The 17945-nt window shown below is 35.6% G+C and overlaps 1 protein-coding gene across 1 annotated transcript in view; it reads right to left on the bottom strand.

The window, feature by feature from the left end:
* The window catches only part of LOC148597492 (uncharacterized), a 66583-nt gene that overhangs the window by 38444 nt on the left and 10194 nt on the right, over window positions 1-17945 (bottom strand). The window contains exons 5-15 of the mRNA XM_088563037.1: window positions 17525-17902; window positions 14401-15021; window positions 14063-14215; window positions 12934-13743; window positions 11455-11517; window positions 7942-8580; window positions 6268-7185; window positions 5107-5664; window positions 2225-2494; window positions 1124-1690; window positions 25-303 (exon numbers count right to left, since the gene is read on the bottom strand). Of these exons, the coding sequence (XP_088419163.1) occupies window positions 25-303; window positions 1124-1690; window positions 2225-2494; window positions 5107-5664; window positions 6268-7185; window positions 7942-8580; window positions 11455-11517; window positions 12934-13743; window positions 14063-14215; window positions 14401-15021; window positions 17525-17902 (5256 nt within the window). The remainder of the gene's footprint in view (window positions 1-24; window positions 304-1123; window positions 1691-2224; window positions 2495-5106; window positions 5665-6267; window positions 7186-7941; window positions 8581-11454; window positions 11518-12933; window positions 13744-14062; window positions 14216-14400; window positions 15022-17524; window positions 17903-17945) is intronic.

Raw genomic sequence — 17945 nt, forward strand, 5'->3', positions numbered from 1 at the left:
GAGTTCTAAAAAGTCAAAACAAACCTTCATCTCCTTTAGCTCCATTTTCTCCTGAATCTCCTTTCTGTCCCTTTTCACCAGAATCTCCTTTTTCTCCCAGGTCTCCCTTCTGTCCTTTTTCACCAGAATCTCCTTTCTCTCCCTTTTCACCACTGTCTCCTTTTTCTCCTGTCTGTCCCTTCATACCTTTAGCACCAGTCATACCCTTCATGCCCTTGGAACCTTGGTATCCCTTCTCTCCTTGCATACCCTTTTCTCCAGTGTCTCCCTTTGTACCTTTCATGCCCATTTCACCAGATTCACCTAAATACAGTGAAAGCAAGCCATTTATACCTTTTTTCTTTAAGGTTTGAAAGTGATGCTTTTTTATCTGTGTGCTCTGTTGGCGTTAACCAATTGCTTTGGTATCTATACCTGGCCACTCTAGCCAGCTATTCTAACTGTAACTTTGACATTAATATATGTACAATAATTGCCTTTATAATTGTGAAAATACATGTCAAGCTTCAACTTCAAAGGTGATGGAGTTATCAAAAAATTTTAACTACCAAAATTAGGGTACGTAAATATAGATTTAAGTCCTTACCTGACAACAGTAATCAAAGATCAGGCACATTAATTGCAGCATGCCTACTTTTGATTTTATCCCCATATTAAAATGTTATAAAGGGTGGAAAAGAGTTTTGAACATCTAAACAGAATTATCAACAGGGTATGTAAGTCTCATTCTAGTTTCGGTTTCCCTTCCAGGATTTTTGATGTAGAATGTATTGAAATCCGAAGACCAATCTGCATTTCATTGTTTACTTCCGGGAAATCGAAGCGCTATATCACAATGCAAAATCTTCTATTTTCATACCTTTCTTAACATTTTTATCCCCTATAACTAGATATTTGTCATTTTTTATCAGTATTTTTACACAGAAAGATATTTCGCTTTTTTATGTTGAACTCATTGCTATGATAATGACGAATCTCAATGCAATTGAATGGTAGACTAGGACCCATTCTCATGAAACCGCGGAGTCACGTGGCGAGACTTACATACCCTATACAAAAAGGCCACAAATGAAGTAGTTACATTCACAATATTTGACTGATATATGATAATGATATTTATTACCTTTTTCTCCTTTGTCTCCTTCAATTCCTTTGTAACCCTTTGGTCCTGTTTCTCCAGAGTCTCCCTTTGCACCTTTTTCACCAGAATCTCCCTTGCCACCTTTCTCTCCGTTGGATCCTGTGTCTCCTTTAGATCCTTTGTCTCCTTCATTTCCTTTGTCTCCTTTTTTACCTTTGCCCCCATCCTCTCCTTTAGATCCCTTTTCTCCCGAATCTCCTTTCTGTCCTTTTTCTCCTGATTCTCCCATATCTCCTTTAGTTCCTTTTTCTCCTGAATCTCCTTTTAATCCCTTACTTCCTGTGTCTCCTTTCTCGCCTTTATTTCCTGCTTCTCCTGAATTTCCTTTCTGTCCTTTTTCTCCCAAATCTCCCTTCTGTCCTTTTTCACCAGAATCTCCCTTGTCTCCCTTTTCACCACTATCTCCCTTTTCTCCAGTTTGTCCCTTCATACCTTTAGCACCAGTCATACCCTTCATACCCTTGGATCCTTGGTATCCCTTCTCTCCTTGCATACCCTTCTCTCCAGAGTCTCCCTTGGTTCCCTTCATGCCCACGTCACCAGAGTCACCTTAAAATATCGATGATATATAATCTAAGCTGTATAAAGTGATCTATGCAGTTTACACTTTTTTAAAAAATGATTCACCATTTATAGGTGTAAACTGCCACAAACAAAGTTATTTCATATTACCAAAAATTATAAACATTCCTTACAAATAGCAGAGATTTATCAAATGTTCCCTGTGCAAAAAAAAATGATGATTCACACTGAAAAAAAATTATTATAATTTTTCTCACAGATTTTCTACCTGAATATAGCTGAACTATTGCTGCTCGGGCGCTAAACCTGAACAATAAATCAATCCCACCAAAATGTCAAAACATAAATATCAATCTGATGATCACAAAATTTAAAAACTATGTTGAAAATAGCAATTAATTAAAGAGAAAATTTATCTGATAAATGTAATATTCAAACCAAAAAGTAACAAATCCTGACAAGAACACATTAAATATAGACATTCATTGGCACTCATGTTCCTTTTTTGATTACTCACTCTTTCCACTTAATTATCTTTTTAAAATTTAATGAAAATCAAACCTTTCATGCCTTTCTCTCCATCATCTCCCCTTTGTCCTTTGTCTCCAGTGAAACCCATGTCTCCCTGCTTTCCTTTTTCTCCTTCGCTGCCAGTTTCTCCTTTTTCTCCCTTGTCTCCTAATTTTCCTTTATCTCCCTTTTCTCCACTGTCTCCTTTATCACCCTTTTCACCAGAATCTCCCTGTTTACCTTTTTCACCACTGTCGCCTTTTAATCCATTATCTCCATCATCTCCTTTCATTCCCTTTTCTCCTGAATCTCCTTTAGTTCCTGCAAACAATAGTTCAAACAACATTTTAAATTCAGATAAAAACATTTGCATTTATTTTTATATATCATATTTGTCTATTAAGATTGGAGACGGGAGATTAATAAAAAAAAGATGTTCTAGGATTTCACTTTCCTGCCACCAAAACAAGTGCAGTCTCGACAGGTGTTTCTAGACATTAGAAAAGCAGTGGACTTGGTCCATGCTCCCAGTTTTTATTGAAATCAGAGTTGCTCATTTACTTTTGTTACTTTGTATGTATTATTTTAGTCACTTTATGTTCTTTGCTGTGTTTGTCTGTTTCCATGTCTGGTCTGTGTCCCTGGATAACATTCTTTTGGTTTCTGCTAGAATCTTGGTTCCCTTGATTACTATTTCAATGTTAGAAAGTTATATATTAGATTCTACTTTCCCTTTGGAAAGAAACATATTTGAATTCACAAAATCAGGGATTGACACTAGCAGTAGTCCAGTAGTCCTGTGCCACCCTAATTTTGGAGAGGACTACCTGAAAAATGTTCATGGTAGTCCATAGGGCTGTCTAGATTTTGCCTTATTTTTTAAGATCTAAGAAGAGAACCATCATTACTCTCTGCAGACTACTAGTTTTACCCATGAAGTAGTCCTGTTGCCCATCAAACAAAATAAGTTAGTCTCAAATCCTGCTGAAAGGAATTGTTATGAATCTGTGAAAGCAGACTTTAAATGTAGGCAAGTTAATTATCATTCTGAGATTTCCTCTGGAAACCTTGATTTTGTCAAAACCCCAGTAGACTGAATATCTTCAATAACATTTACATTTCCTCTAAATAGTTAAGTCTACAGAATGGCTCAATTTTCTACATTAATTCTATATTTAATATGGTCTTCATTGGAGTCATTCATATGCAATAATACTTGCAAATACAAAAATCAAATTTTTTTTTCTCAAGAATCCTTACAATTAATCAGCAAGTCATTTTAAGCATCCATATGTATATCGCCCACAGTGGTAAAATTTGGGGAAGGAGATAAATAATTTTTGACATGTCAAAATTTTTAGATGAAACTAAGTCATCAAATCCTTAATGATAAAGCTTGCAAAAAAATCTTTATAATTATACAATCTTAACAACTCATAGAGCATTCAAAATAATTGTTTGATTTGTTTTTTTCATATAATTGTTTAACTTTTCCTCTCAAATAACTTTAAGTAGATTACCATAGTTTTACAACAGATTTGTAGATCAAAATTAATCACATTAGAACTTTGTGAATGTACTTAAATTCATGGGTATCAATTTTCCTGGTTCATGGGAAAAGCACAAATTCGCGGATTCTTGAATTCATGGTTTTGATGATCGTGCCATACAATTTAAAGTAAATAATCTGTTTCATTGGGAATCAAATTTTGTAGTTTATCTTAACCATGAAACCCACGAAAATTGGTACCCCGTGAACAATTGTACTTTCACAGTAAATGCCTTGCCAAGGACAAAAAGGGAAAGGTTTCTCTGAAAACAACTGTTGGTTACTCTAAACTATCCATCAATTATTCATAATGCTGAGATTAAATTGTAGAAAATTTATAGTATTGAACTTGCAATACCTCTAAATAAAATGTTTTGCAAGAAGCAGTTTAACATGACTGTAGAAGCCAAAACTCTGAACGGTTGGGGCAATTATGGTCACACCACTCAAACTTGGTACCAACCTGCATTAGACATTTTATAGAAGATATGAATTTGACCCAAATATAAGTAGCCCTTTTTGAGCACTTACTTCTTAAATAGTTCAAAGTACAACTTCAAAACAAATCCTACTTTTTCTTACATGGTTATGGCACTTAGTGGCAAAACTTCAAATAAATCCATTCCCTTTTACACAACTGCTTATTTAGACTTCAGGAAAATGCTTGTTTTTGCCACTTCTTGAACCTTAATTATTATAGATAAAAAAAAACAATCCCAGCATTTCTTTGGTAAAATGACACCTTGTGGTTCAATTCAGAGAGATCCATTCACTTATAGTAAATTTATTGTCCGGACTTATAAAGGAGAAATTTATATCGTAAAATCCTACAAAATGCTTGTTTTGTTTCAAAATTTAAAAATGGTCAGGGTCATAAACCCCAAAATTCAATTTGTGGTTAGGAGCCTTGCTGAACATTTTTATAAAATCCATTAATTTATACTTAAATCATTACAAGAAAACTGTCTAGAGATGACAACACAGGCAATAACGACACAGGCAATGACGACACAATACAAAGACAACCACGTCTCAGCAATTTAAATATGATCAGAAATATGTTGCTGTCATATATAAACTTGCATAAAGTCACACTTTACTATTATTTCTCTGTAATCTTGAACAGATAAAGTAAACACATGTATCAAGTTATATTCAGTCTCAATTTGAACAGATGTAGTATCAAATAATATTCATTCTTAGTAAATCAAAAAGTATTTTTTTATGCTTGTAATCAATCATACAGCACCTGCTAAGTGTTGCTTTTTGTAAGGTTTGAAGGTTACTATGTATATGTTAGAAATATTTGTACTGGTACATGTGAAGAGGGTATTACTAAAATACCAACAATTACAAGTTAAACATTGCCTTAATATGGACTCACCCTTTTCCCCTGAATCTCCTTTTTCTCCAAGGTCTCCTTTCAGTCCCTTTTCTCCTGTGTATCCCTTCTCTCCTTTATTTCCCTCATTTCCTTTCTTTCCCTTTTCTCCTGAAGATCCTTTATCTCCTGTTTGTCCTTTTTCACCAGAATCACCTTTGATTCCTTTTTCACCAGAATCGCCTGTCTGTCCCTTCATACCTTTAGCTCCAGTCATACCCTTCATGCCCTTGGATCCTTGATATCCCTTTTCTCCAGTTTCTCCCTTCATGCCTTTGCTTCCAGTCATACCTTTCTCTCCTGAATCTCCTTTTTCTCCTTTATTACCAGAGTCTCCTTTAGTGCCTTTTTTACCACTGTCTCCCTTCTGTCCCTTTTCACCAGAATCTCCCTTTTGTCCTTTTTCACCAGAATCTCCTGTGTCTCCCTTTTCACCACCATCTCCTTTTTCTCCTGTTCGTCCCATCATGCCTTTAGCACCAGTCATACCCTTCATACCCTTGGATCCTTGGTATCCCTTTTCCCCTTGCATTCCCTTTTCTCCAGAGTCTCCTTTGGAACCTAGCAGAACAAAAAATAAAAAAAATAATGGTAGTTTTCATATGAGTATATATCTGGGATTTTTTTTAGGATACTGCATACTGATTGACCAAAATTTACTGCAAGTAAAAAATAAATCTACTCGAAAAATGATAAAAAATTAGATGGCACAAATTTCATTCATAGTATGATTAATCATAGGCAATAATATTAACCATATCAGCATACAAAAATTAAATATGTTACAAGGAAAAACCTCTGTGCACTTGTAGTATGTCAAATTAAAAGATATAATGAAAACAAACTATGTTACGTGATTTAATGTAAAATCATTTAACTACCATTGTTATTTTATAATTCTGTAAACACTTTACATGATAATCAATCATTGCATTCACTAAAAACATCTTCAGGTATTAAGTCCCAAAAGTGAAAATCCCATACATGACTTACGAATGCTTAATATAACTGTATTTCTTGGAATTAAAAAAAAAATATATTTAAAAACTTATATAACATAGAAATCAAGGATACAATTAAAGTTGCTTTATCAAATTGAAATAAAATTATAATATGATTACATTGTTAACATACTATCAAAACAATTTCCTATAACAAAGTTACCTTTCATTCCTGTTTCACCAGATTCACCTTTGCCTCCTTTTTCTCCTGAATCTCCTTTCATTCCTTTATCCCCAGAATCTCCTTGATCCCCTTTTTCTCCTTTTTCACCTTCTTTGCCTAGGTCACCTTTCTCTCCCTTTTCACCAGAGTTTCCTTTTTCTCCCTTTTCACCACTGTCTCCTTTTTCTCCTGTTTGACCTTTCATACCTTTGGCACCAGTCATACCCTTCATACCCTTAGAACCCTGGTATCCTTTTTCACCAGTCATGCCTTTTTCTCCTGTCTGTCCCTTCTCTCCTTGCATACCTTTTGCTCCTTTATCACCAGTGTTTCCAAAATCTCCTTTTTCTCCCTTTTCTCCAGAATTTCCTTTAGTACCTTTGACCCCTTCATCTCCCTTGGCTCCCTTCATGCCCTTATCACCTGTCTGTCCTTTTTCTCCCTGATCTCCTTCAGCTCCTTTTTCTCCTGTTGTTCCTTTTTCTCCTTTTGTTCCTTTTTCTCCTTCTTCCCCATCATCACCTTTATTTCCCTTTTCTCCATCTTCTCCTTTTGTTCCTTTTTCACCAGAATCTCCTTTTGAACCTTTTTCCCCAGATGCACCTTTGTCACCCTCATCTCCCTTTTCACCAGAATCTCCCATTTCACCCTTTTCACCACTGTCTCCTTTGTTTCCTGTCTGGCCCTTCATGCCTTTAGCACCAGTCATTCCCTTCATACCCTTAGAACCTTGGTATCCCTTCTCTCCTTGCATTCCCTTTTCTCCCTGCAAACCCTTATCACCAGTTTCTCCTTTATTTCCTTTTTCACCATTGTCTCCTTTTTGGCCTTTTTCACCATTGTCACCCTTGTCTCCCTTTTCACCTGATTGACCCTGGTCTCCTTCCTCTCCCTTTTCACCATCGGAACCTTTCAGTCCTATAATAAATATATTCAGTTAATGTAGAATACTAAGTATATGGAATGCACAAATAAACTACCAAACATAATAAAATGCCAATTGCAGTTTAGATTCATAAACCACTTTTGTAGGGTATAGTTCCATGAATATATTGTATGTTAATGGTGTTTGATATGGATGGAGCATTAGCCACATTCTATTTACAGTAGAAGTACTTTGATTTGTGGCTACCAATTTTCATGGATTAGGGAAGAAACACAAGTTTGTGGATACTTGAATTTGTGGTTTAGAGGTTTTCACTATACATATCAATGGATATCTCCTTGTTGTTTGGAACCCAATTTCATGGTTTGGATTACCCATGAACAATAGTAAATGTCCTGAAATATAAATGGCTAAAGGTGTTCTATTGAAAGTGACATATATCAGAAATGACATATGCAGTAAGGTAGTGACTGTTTGAAATTTTAACGCAGATGTATAGGGCATATTATAGTTATTCATTGGTCAAGAGATCTAAGAAGATATACTTACATTATCAAAAAAATGTTATGTGAGTACAAATAATTTTATCCTTCATAGAGGATTAAAGATTAAACATTAAACATTAAAAAAATAAAAAATTATTGCTATCTGAGATTTTCCTATTACTTTTAGTCAGACATTGTCGTAAGAAGTCAGTGATATACATGCAACACCTTGTTCTTCAAAGACGATTCAACAGATTATATTTTATTATAAAAGTCCTCATATAAAAGTGAAAGGTTACCTACCCTTTTCTCCTTTCGAGCCTTGATTTCCCATTTCTCCTTTGTCACCTTTTTCTCCTGATTGTCCTTTCTGTCCCTTTTCTCCAGATTCTCCCTTCACTCCCTTTACTCCAGCATTACCTTTGATTCCTTTTTCACCAGAATCTCCTGTCTGTCCCTTCATACCTTTAGCACCAGTCATACCCTTCATACCCTTGGAACCTTGGTATCCTTTCTCTCCCTTCATACCCTTATCACCAGTTTCTCCCTTATTTCCATTTTCACCACTGTCTCCTTTTTGGCCTTTTTCACCATCATCACCTTTGTCTCCCTTTTCTCCTTCTTTTCCTGTACTTCCCTTAGATCCCTTTTCACCACTGTCACCTTCACTTCCTTTTACTCCCTTTTCACCAACATCTCCTTTGGTACCTTTGTCACCTGTGTTTCCCTTATGTCCCTTTTCTCCAGAGTCACCCTTATCTCCCTTCTGTCCATTTTCACCAGAATCACCCTTTTCTCCCTTTTCACCACTGTCTCCTTTTTCTCCTGTCTGTCCCTTCATGCCTTTAGCACCAGTCATACCCTTCATACCCTTGGACCCTTGGTACCCTTTCTCCCCTTGCATTCCTTTTTCTCCAGTCATTCCTTTTTCACCAGAGTCACCTAAACAAGGATAAAATAGAAGTTATTTCATAACTTTTATATGAGCAAATTAAGACTTTTAAAACACATGTCTGTAACAATTTTTTTTTAAATCATTTCTTAAGGAGGTAGACTTAGGGTAAGGGATATAACTCATGAAATCAGTGATATGTTTGTATCGCATTCAATTCACTAAAGTCTTTCAAGCTTCCATTTGTAACGGAATGAAATCCATCCAAGTTACTTCGATGTTAAAAGGATGTAAAATGCTCAATACAAACGTTCCAATGATTTGGAAGAGTTGTGTTCCTTACCCTAGCTCTACCTCCTTAATGTACTTATGTAACAAAATAAGTTTTCTCAAATATCTAATCAAGTTTTTCTGATACTTCATGATGACTGTAAAATGACCATGAATTTAGGTGTTAAAACATTTTTGAACATTTGATAATTATATTTTTGAGCAATGACAATGTTTTATCTTAAACTGGAAGTCAACATTAAATAATAAAAAAAATAATGGATATAAGTCCAACTGTTACCCTTACTCTGTCACTCTTAAATGAAGTTATACTTGTTCATGTTGTTGGCATGCTAGGTATAACCCTCTCATACAGGAAGTTGATATTGGAGAGCAACCGAATTCACTAGCCCTAAGCCACACACCAAACATGAAATCAATCCATTCATTTAGAGCCAAAATATTATAGAAAAAAATAGGATAGATGGAACGGACAAAATGATGGAATGACATAAGGTGATTCCAAGACAACACCAACTAGCATGACTAGTTAAATATGTTAAATGGGAGAAGAAAATTAAGTGCTTTCTCTTACATGTCTAATCTGATAGATTTTAATAATTAACCTTGCTGTGTTGGTTGACTTTTCATTCAAAATTGTCAACTTTCCTTTCATCTGTGACAACATCCCTTCAGTACTTGCGTATGGAGTGTTCATATCACAACTCATATGTTATGCTAAAGTTTGCCAAAACTACACAGACTTTTTGTATTGCTCTAGAACACTAACAAATAGACTTCTGGAACAGGGTTATGTTGCTACAAGATTGAAGTCATCACTATAGAAGTTTTACGGTCGTCATCATGAATTCGTGGATCGTTATGGTGTATCCATCAGCACCATCAAAACTGATTAATTCAACGGGTCATATTTTTCCATTCCTAATTTGTCTACCTCGGACTAGACTTTTTATGAGCAACTCGGCGGGTGTTTCTAGAAAAGCAGAGGACGCTTACCCTACCGGTGCACCTGGTCCATTCTCCCAGTTTTTTGTGGAGTCCAAGTTGCTCATTTACTTTGTATGTATGATTTTAGTTACTTTATGTTCTTTGTTGTGTATTTCTGTTTTTCATGTCTGATCTTTGTCCCTGGATTGCATTCTTTTGATTACCGCTAAAACCTTGGTTCCCTTGATTACTCTTGCAAACATGATGGATATTATTTTAAAACTACACAAGTAAAATATAAATGTAATTGGATAATCTTCATCAAATATATGGCTTGACAGAAGATTTTTCTAAAATACTGACTGGTGACAAATATGGGTGGAAACAAAGCCCATTTGGATATATCATTTGTCAGTAGATGTTATATAGCTGATAGGAAGCAAATATATATTTAGTTCTAGAAAACAGTTTAATGAATCATGAGTAATATTCAACATGTACATATCATACATGCCCCCATGACAAACTGAATGGGGCATATTAATTTACCCCTGTCCATCTGATATTTCATGTATTGAAAAAAAGCAGTAGGAACAGCAGTGTTACCACTTTAATAAGTTACGAAAATTCACACAGTAAAAACAAATTCATTAATTTCATTCTCTGACTTTCTCCTGCCAAAACATCATAGCTTTGATATCAATCCGCCAATCACAGAATTTAAAAATTATTTTTAAAATATCGATAGATCATGTAGAAAATCTATATCATAAATAGGATAATCAATTGGTAATCATGAAAAACCAAAATATGATCACTTGTGCCAAGAACATTTCAAGATTAAACTCAGGTTCTTGTCAAAGAGTAATCAAGGGAACCAAGGTTATAGTGGTAATCAAAGAGTAATCAAGGGAACCAAGGTTATAGCAGTAATCAAAGAGTAATCAAGGGAACCAAGGTTATAGCAGTAATCAAAGAGTAATCAAGGGAACCAAGGTTATAGTGGTAATCAAAAGAATGCAATCCAGGGACAAAGACCAGACATGGAAAACAGACACACACAACTGAGAACATAAAGTAACTAAAATCATACATACAAAGTAACAAAAGCAAATGAGCAACTAGGACTCCACTAAAAACTGGGAGCATGGACCTGGCAGCTCTTCAGCACTCATGATACAATTTTGGTTATTCCTTCTTTCCAATTAATTATCCTATTAGTATTGTTTTATCTAGATGTTCAAAACTTGCATTCATCCAATTAACCTGTTAAATCTCCAGTTTATTTGATACATGATTTTCAATGCTTACAAATTTAATGTTTTTTTGTTTTTTTTTCAGTGTCAAAACATTACTCCAGAATATCTTATCTGACCATTAAAATAAGGAAAATCTTGCTGATAAATTCAGTTAATTACCATACCGAAAAAAAAATCTCATCCTGGGTATGCATATTTTATATGTTTAAAATCTCTGATACACTGTACCAAGGAGCAGTAATGTCACAAACTCCAATGGTCCTCATTTTGGGGTATTTTTCTGCAGACCCATAAGGGCCATAATACATGTAATAGTTACAGTTGCAGCTAATTTCTTATTCACTTTTCGGAAATTTTTATATATATAGTGTATCAATTATTTCAATGTCCACAATTTATTTCATTTTTACCCATGTTTTATACTTGTCAATTAATTGTCAGACCTACCTTTTTCTCCTCTCTCCCCAGAGTCTCCCTTTTCTCCTTTGTCTCCCTGATCTCCTGTAGAACCTGAAACACATAATGAGGTATAATTTTGGAAAATATACACTATCTGAAGTAAAAATATTGATGAAGTTTATAAAAGCAGTGGTTTATCTAGGTATTTTGAAAAATGCCTTATTCAAGCAATATGGGGAAAATATATTGACACATTTGACATTTGGGTGTCAATTTAGGGAGGTAAAGTCAATATTGTGGGAATATTGCATGATTTCAATATAATTTTCTTGGGAAAGAGTCCTTTTATAGGACACTGCTGAATGCTACAAAAATCCACGACAAGTAAGATTGGACTCATTTATCAAACTTTAAAAAAACAAAATTCAATAAATCAAAGTTGTTTTTGTCTAAAGAAAAAAGTGCATTGGGTAATATTGAGTAGATCATAAATTCATTGTAGTATGCACAAATGCATATCATGTCCAAACTACATACGACAAAGTTTCATGAAATTGGGTGCAGTAGCTTAAAAGGAGTTTCACTTACAAAAATGTGACAGACAGAGACAGGCATATGGACAAGGCCAAAATATTTTTTTGTCTCTCCATCAAAGTGGAAAACTTAAATTTGATAAGCTGGAACAAGCACAGTTCAGGCAATAACAGTGCATTGTACCCATTCAAAACAAAAATATTGACTAGTATTTCCATAATATTTCACGAAAATCAAATCCCTTTGGCCCTGCACACTTTTTTCATGTGAAGAAATATACTGTAAAATATTTTAGATGTAGTTCAAAAAATACAGGAGGAGATAGCTGGACAAGCCATGATCTATATATTTCTGAGTAAAATGACCAAGTGTAACTATCACCAATTTTCGTAATATTTCATTAAAATCAAAATTTTTTTGGGCCTGCATGCCTTCATCATATGTAGAAATATCCTGTAAAATATTTTAGATGTAGTTCCAAAACTGTACGAGGAGATAGCCGGCCAAGCTATGATCCATATATTTCTAAGTGAAATGACTATGTGTAACTATCACCAATTTCTGTAATATTTCACAAAAATCAAAATTTTTTATCCTGCACAGCTTGATCATGTGTAGAAATATCAGATGGACAGGGGTAAATTAATATGCCCCCATTCAGTCTGTTGTGGGGCATAAAAACAAGAATTGTAACAGTAAAATTTGGATTTCAAATAACGAAATACTGCTAAAAAGTGGGAACAAAATCATCCCTGAGTCTTAAAATTGAGACAGAAAATATAACAGGAAGCCTGACAGGGTGGCATGTTGCCTAATGTTGCCTCATTGGAAATTGCCAACGTTTTTAGAATTACAGAAGTAGTCTGAAGTAAGATGTTATCAGATAGTAGGAAGAAGGAAAATTGATTAAGTTGCCAATAAATGTAAATTAACAGTCAATGCATTTCAATTTCTAAAATAGAACCTATAGATTTAATGCAGCATCAAGTTTACCTTTCTCTCCATTATCTCCTGAATCTCCTTTTTTGCCCTTTTCTCCAGTGAATCCTTGATAGCCCTTTTCTCCCTTCTCTCCAATATCTCCCTTTTCTCCCATTTCTCCAGAATCGCCCTTTGTGCCTTTGTCTCCAGAATCACCTGTCTGTCCCTTAATACCTTTAGCACCAGTCATACCCTTCATACCCATGGATCCTTTGTATCCCTTATCACCATATTCTCCTTTCATTCCTTTACTTCCAGTCATACCTTTTTCTCCTGAATCTCCCTTTTCACCTGAGTCTCCTTTCTCTCCTGGTGTTCCTGGATTTCCTTGAAGACCTTTTCCTCCAGGTAATCCATCTTCACCACTGTCTCCCTTCTGACCCTTAATACCTTCATCGCCAATCATACCCTTCAAACCTTTTTCTCCAGAATCCCCCTTTTCTCCTTGCAAACCCTTTTCTCCAGAGTTTCCTTTCTCACCACTTTCACCTTTTTGGCCCTTTTCTCCAAATTCTCCTTTTTCACCTTTGCTACCAGATTCACCTTCGGCACCCTTTTCTCCTGGGAAACCCTTATCTCCTTGTTCTCCTGATACTCCTTTCTCACCACTGTCTCCTTTCATTCCCTTTTCTCCTGGCACTCCTTTGGCTCCACTTTCCCCTCCTTCACCATTTGATCCAGGTTGACCAGGCTCTCCCTTTGTTCCTTTCTCACCAGATTTGCCTGTATTTCCTTTCTCTCCTGAATCTCCTTTTTCTCCTCTATTACCCTCATCTCCTTTTTGTCCCTTATCACCAGAATCACCTGTTTCTCCTTTCATGCCTGAATATTAAGAAGTATATTTCTTATTGGTGACTATTTTGATAGAATTAAATCAGACTATCCTTACAGCTTGAAGTATGAACTAGGTATTATTTTTGTTTCGAACAGATGAGTAATAATTTTATAGACACACAATTACTTGTTTTATTCAAATAATTATTTCATTTAAAACAAATTTTCTAATGTTTGATAACATAAATTCTCCAATGATACTTGAAGTTAATAAAATTTCATACTTTCACACAATTGTCAAGTTTGTTTAAGGATCAGACTAAACCCAAATAGATCTATAATTTTTCTTTCAACTTTTGTATCACACCTTTTAATCCAGAATCTCCTGTCTGTCCCTTCAAGCCTTTAGCACCAGTCATACCCTTCATACCCTTGGATCCTTGGTATCCCTTCTCTCCTTGCATACCCTTTTCTCCAGAGTCTCCCTTGGAACCTTGAATGCCCTCTTCTCCAGAATCTCCTAAAAATAGATGTAAGGAGTTGCTAGTAAAGTAAAAATTCCAAATTAATCAAGAATTAAATACAAAAGTATATCATCAACATTTTTTTATTGGAAAACTTGATTGATCAAACTTGTCATTAACATGTCAAAACTTTTTGAACTGAAATTGACCCTAAGACTGTTACAATTAATTACAAACAGACCTTTTTCTCCTTTCTCTCCTGCTGTTCCCTCATCCCCCTTTTCTCCTTTTTCACCATCTTTTCCACTGTCTCCCTTGTCTCCCTTTTCACCATTGCTGCCAGTCATTCCTTTGCTTCCTTTAACTCCCTTCTCTCCCAAGTCTCCTTTAGATCCTTTTTCTCCTTCATTACCTTTCACACCCTTTTCACCACTGTCTCCTTTGGTACCCTTTTCTCCAGAATCTCCTTTTTTGCCTTTCTCTCCAGATTCACCTTTCTTGCCAGAGTTTCCCTTCTGTCCTTTTTCACCAGAATCACCATCGTCTCCCTTTTCACCACTGTCTCCTTTTTCTCCTGTCTGTCCCTTCATTCCTTTAGCACCAGTCATACCCTTCATACCCTTAGAACCCTGGTATCCTTTCTCTCCTTGTATTCCTTTTTCTCCAGAGTCTCCTTTCATCCCCATTTCTCCTGAATCTCCCTTTTCACCCTTTTCCCCGGAGACTCCCTTCTGTCCCTTCATACCTATAGCACCAGTCATACCCTTCATACCCTTGGATCCTTGGTATCCCTTCTCTCCTTGCATTCCCTTTTCTCCAGAATCTCCTTTGGATCCTTTTATTCCCTTTTCACCAGAGTCTCCTATCAAAAGAACATTTACTTTTAGATTACATAAACGACAGATATGTCTTTATTGTAGAGATGGCTAAACCCAACTGCTTGCAACAAAACTTTTTAAGATACACAATTTCAGGTATAATTTTATTTCTGGGGATCCCTGTTCCCAGCTTCTTTCAGAGTAGAAGGTCCTTGACTTTTTTCAGCTTTCAATCAATAGCCAAAATGAGAAAAGTTTTAATGAAGTTTCAATGAACATACTTGAAGGTCCAAAATCTGGTTAAAAGAAATTTTTTAATGTTCCGGGTGTTGAAAGAATAGGCCTGCAGCAGCTTTAAGCTTGTCGTTAAAGGCGACTAAATAGTGCTCAGAACCATAGCCGGGGGGCTACGGCACTCTGCCCACAGAGCAACTTGGTTGTGTGCCCCAGGTGGTGAAATGGGGAACCCCTGATGTGTTACATGCTGGGGTTGTCGGCTATATTTTGGAAAACCTGACCACAAACCACAGTGTTGCACCACGTTGGGAAAGATGCCACGTTCTTCGCATGTTAAAGAACACCACTGTGGTATTCTCCCACAGTAGGAACCATAGGGCTCCGCAATAGGAGGCTAAATTGCCCGACCCTACCCACCTCTCCTTATTTCCAGTGGCAATCAAAATTTATCGACCCCATTATCCTTGTGTCCCATCCCATTTTTCATTTCATCATCATTTAATGTTCATTTTATCATCCACTTCATGTTCATTGCCTGAATATAGCTGAAATATTGCTGCTTGGGTGTTAAACACCAACAATCAATCAATCAATCATTTTTTGTAAATGCCAATGACACCATAAAGAGTAGGCCAATACTTATGTCAGTCAACTTGTGGAAACAGACTTTTTGTTTATGGAGTGATGATGACAGTGCCTAAACTATTTAATTCTTTACATACCAAATTTCTGGTTATAAATTTGAACACTAGAGGGCATTGTGGACAAAGATAAGTATAGATCTTTTTAAGAATTCTCATTTCATAATCTAAACTTTATTTTAAAATTTTAAAATTTTCTTGAAAGACAGTCACACACTTGAAAAAAAATAGTTCTTACAATTCTCATTCAAAGTTCTTAATGTGAAACACTGTTTCAAAAATGTTAAAACATTCCTGGAAAAAATATTTCTAAATTAATGTGATTTACATACTTAAGGTTGAAGACAATAAACTTAATCTGTCTAAACAACATCATTTTAAATATGTACTCATGTATAGCCATCATGTTGAACAGAAAATTAGCTATTCTCAGAGAATGGCAATACAATTCACATAAAGCAACTATGCATTGAAAAATACCAACATCGTCTTCTTTTCTTTAACCATTTTAAATCAGAAACTAGAGGCTCAATAGAGCATGAATGGCTCACCTGGTAAAAAATAGTCTTTATAACTTTCTAAACCTGGACTCTTGACCTTACCGTACTGTTGCCACAAGAACCATTTAATCAATACAGAGCACCTTAGTTATCCTCCTGGCTCTCATATTATAAAGTAATTCTCTAATTGTCATTTTTTCTCCTAAAGGGCAATAACTCCAACTTTGAGCAACAGATCTTTATGAAAATTCTAGCATAGGTTGGTCTCACCATGCTGATCAATTTTCCCCTCCCCCACTCCCTAGAAAATTAGACAAAACCCTTTGGTTTTCAAGTCATTCAACAAGTAGACAATTTTTATCAATGGTGGCCATGCTTTATCCTAACAAACATTCATGCAGTGTTTGGTTACAATCCATCCTATAAATAGTCTAAGAGGAGAGGATATTCATTTGTTATCAGATCTTTTTGAAAATTTCGGCATTCATGTATTTGTAGGTAATCCCATCAATGCAGAACAATTTTAATCCCTGCCAGATTTTAGCTAACCCAACTGCTTGTGAGTTATTTGCATAATTCTTCAATTTGACTCCTATGGTCTATTTTTAGAAACAGTTATCATGTATTTAACAAGATAAAAAATCCACTGGAATAGATTGCTAAACATATTCTACATTTTCATGCAAAGTTTTGTTTAAATCCATCAAGCAGTTTCAAAGGAGAAGATTTTCAAAGTTGGAAATATAAATTTTGGGGAAAAAATCTATTTCAGGACCCATAACTTAATCATTCTTCAACAAATCTTTTTTGAATTTTTGGAATAAGTCCATCCCATCATGCAGAACAATTTTAACTCACAGGTTTTAGCTGAATCAAAATGTTTTTCAATTATTTGCATAATTCTGAAATTTCACCCTTATGGTTTAATTTTAGTATCGGTGGCCATGTTTTTTGCAAGATCAAAAATTGCCACACAGGGATTGTTAAAAATATACTAAGGAACATTCATGCAAAGTTTGTTTACAATGTATTGAGTAGTTTCAGAGTAGAAGATGTTTGAAAAAGTTAACGGACAACAACAACAACAGACGACAGATACAGTGATGGAAATAGCTCACATGGTTTTTCGGCTAGGTGAGCTTAAAAGGAAAAAGAATCATATGACTTACCTTTCTCTCCTGACTCTCCCTTTTCACCAGGGACTCCTTTTTCTCCATTGAATCCTGGTTCTCCTGGCTCACCTGGACCTCCAGGTTGTCCATCTTCACCACTGTCTCCCTTTTCTCCCTTCATACCTGGAGTACCAATCATACCCTTCATACCCTTCTCCCCCAAAACACCTTTCTTTCCTTGTTTGCCCTTTTCACCAGAATCTCCCTTCATGCCTTTCTTCCCTGAATCTCCCTTTTTTCCTTTTCTTCCTAATTCTCCCTGTTGTCCCTTTTCTCCAGAGTTTCCTTTCTCACCCTTTTCTCCAGAGTCTCCTTTCTCTCCATTTTTACCAGAGTCTCCTTTCTGGCCTTTGCTACCATCATCTCCTTTCAGTCCTTAAAAAGTACAAAAAAGATATATATCTCATAATTGTAAAGA

The sequence above is a fragment of the Perna viridis genome, chromosome 15 (assembly GCF_037379345.1).
Source record: "Perna viridis isolate PV_CMFRI_1.1 ecotype Kerala chromosome 15, ASM3737934v1, whole genome shotgun sequence".
NCBI classification, from domain to species: Eukaryota; Metazoa; Mollusca; class Bivalvia; order Mytilida; family Mytilidae; genus Perna; species Perna viridis.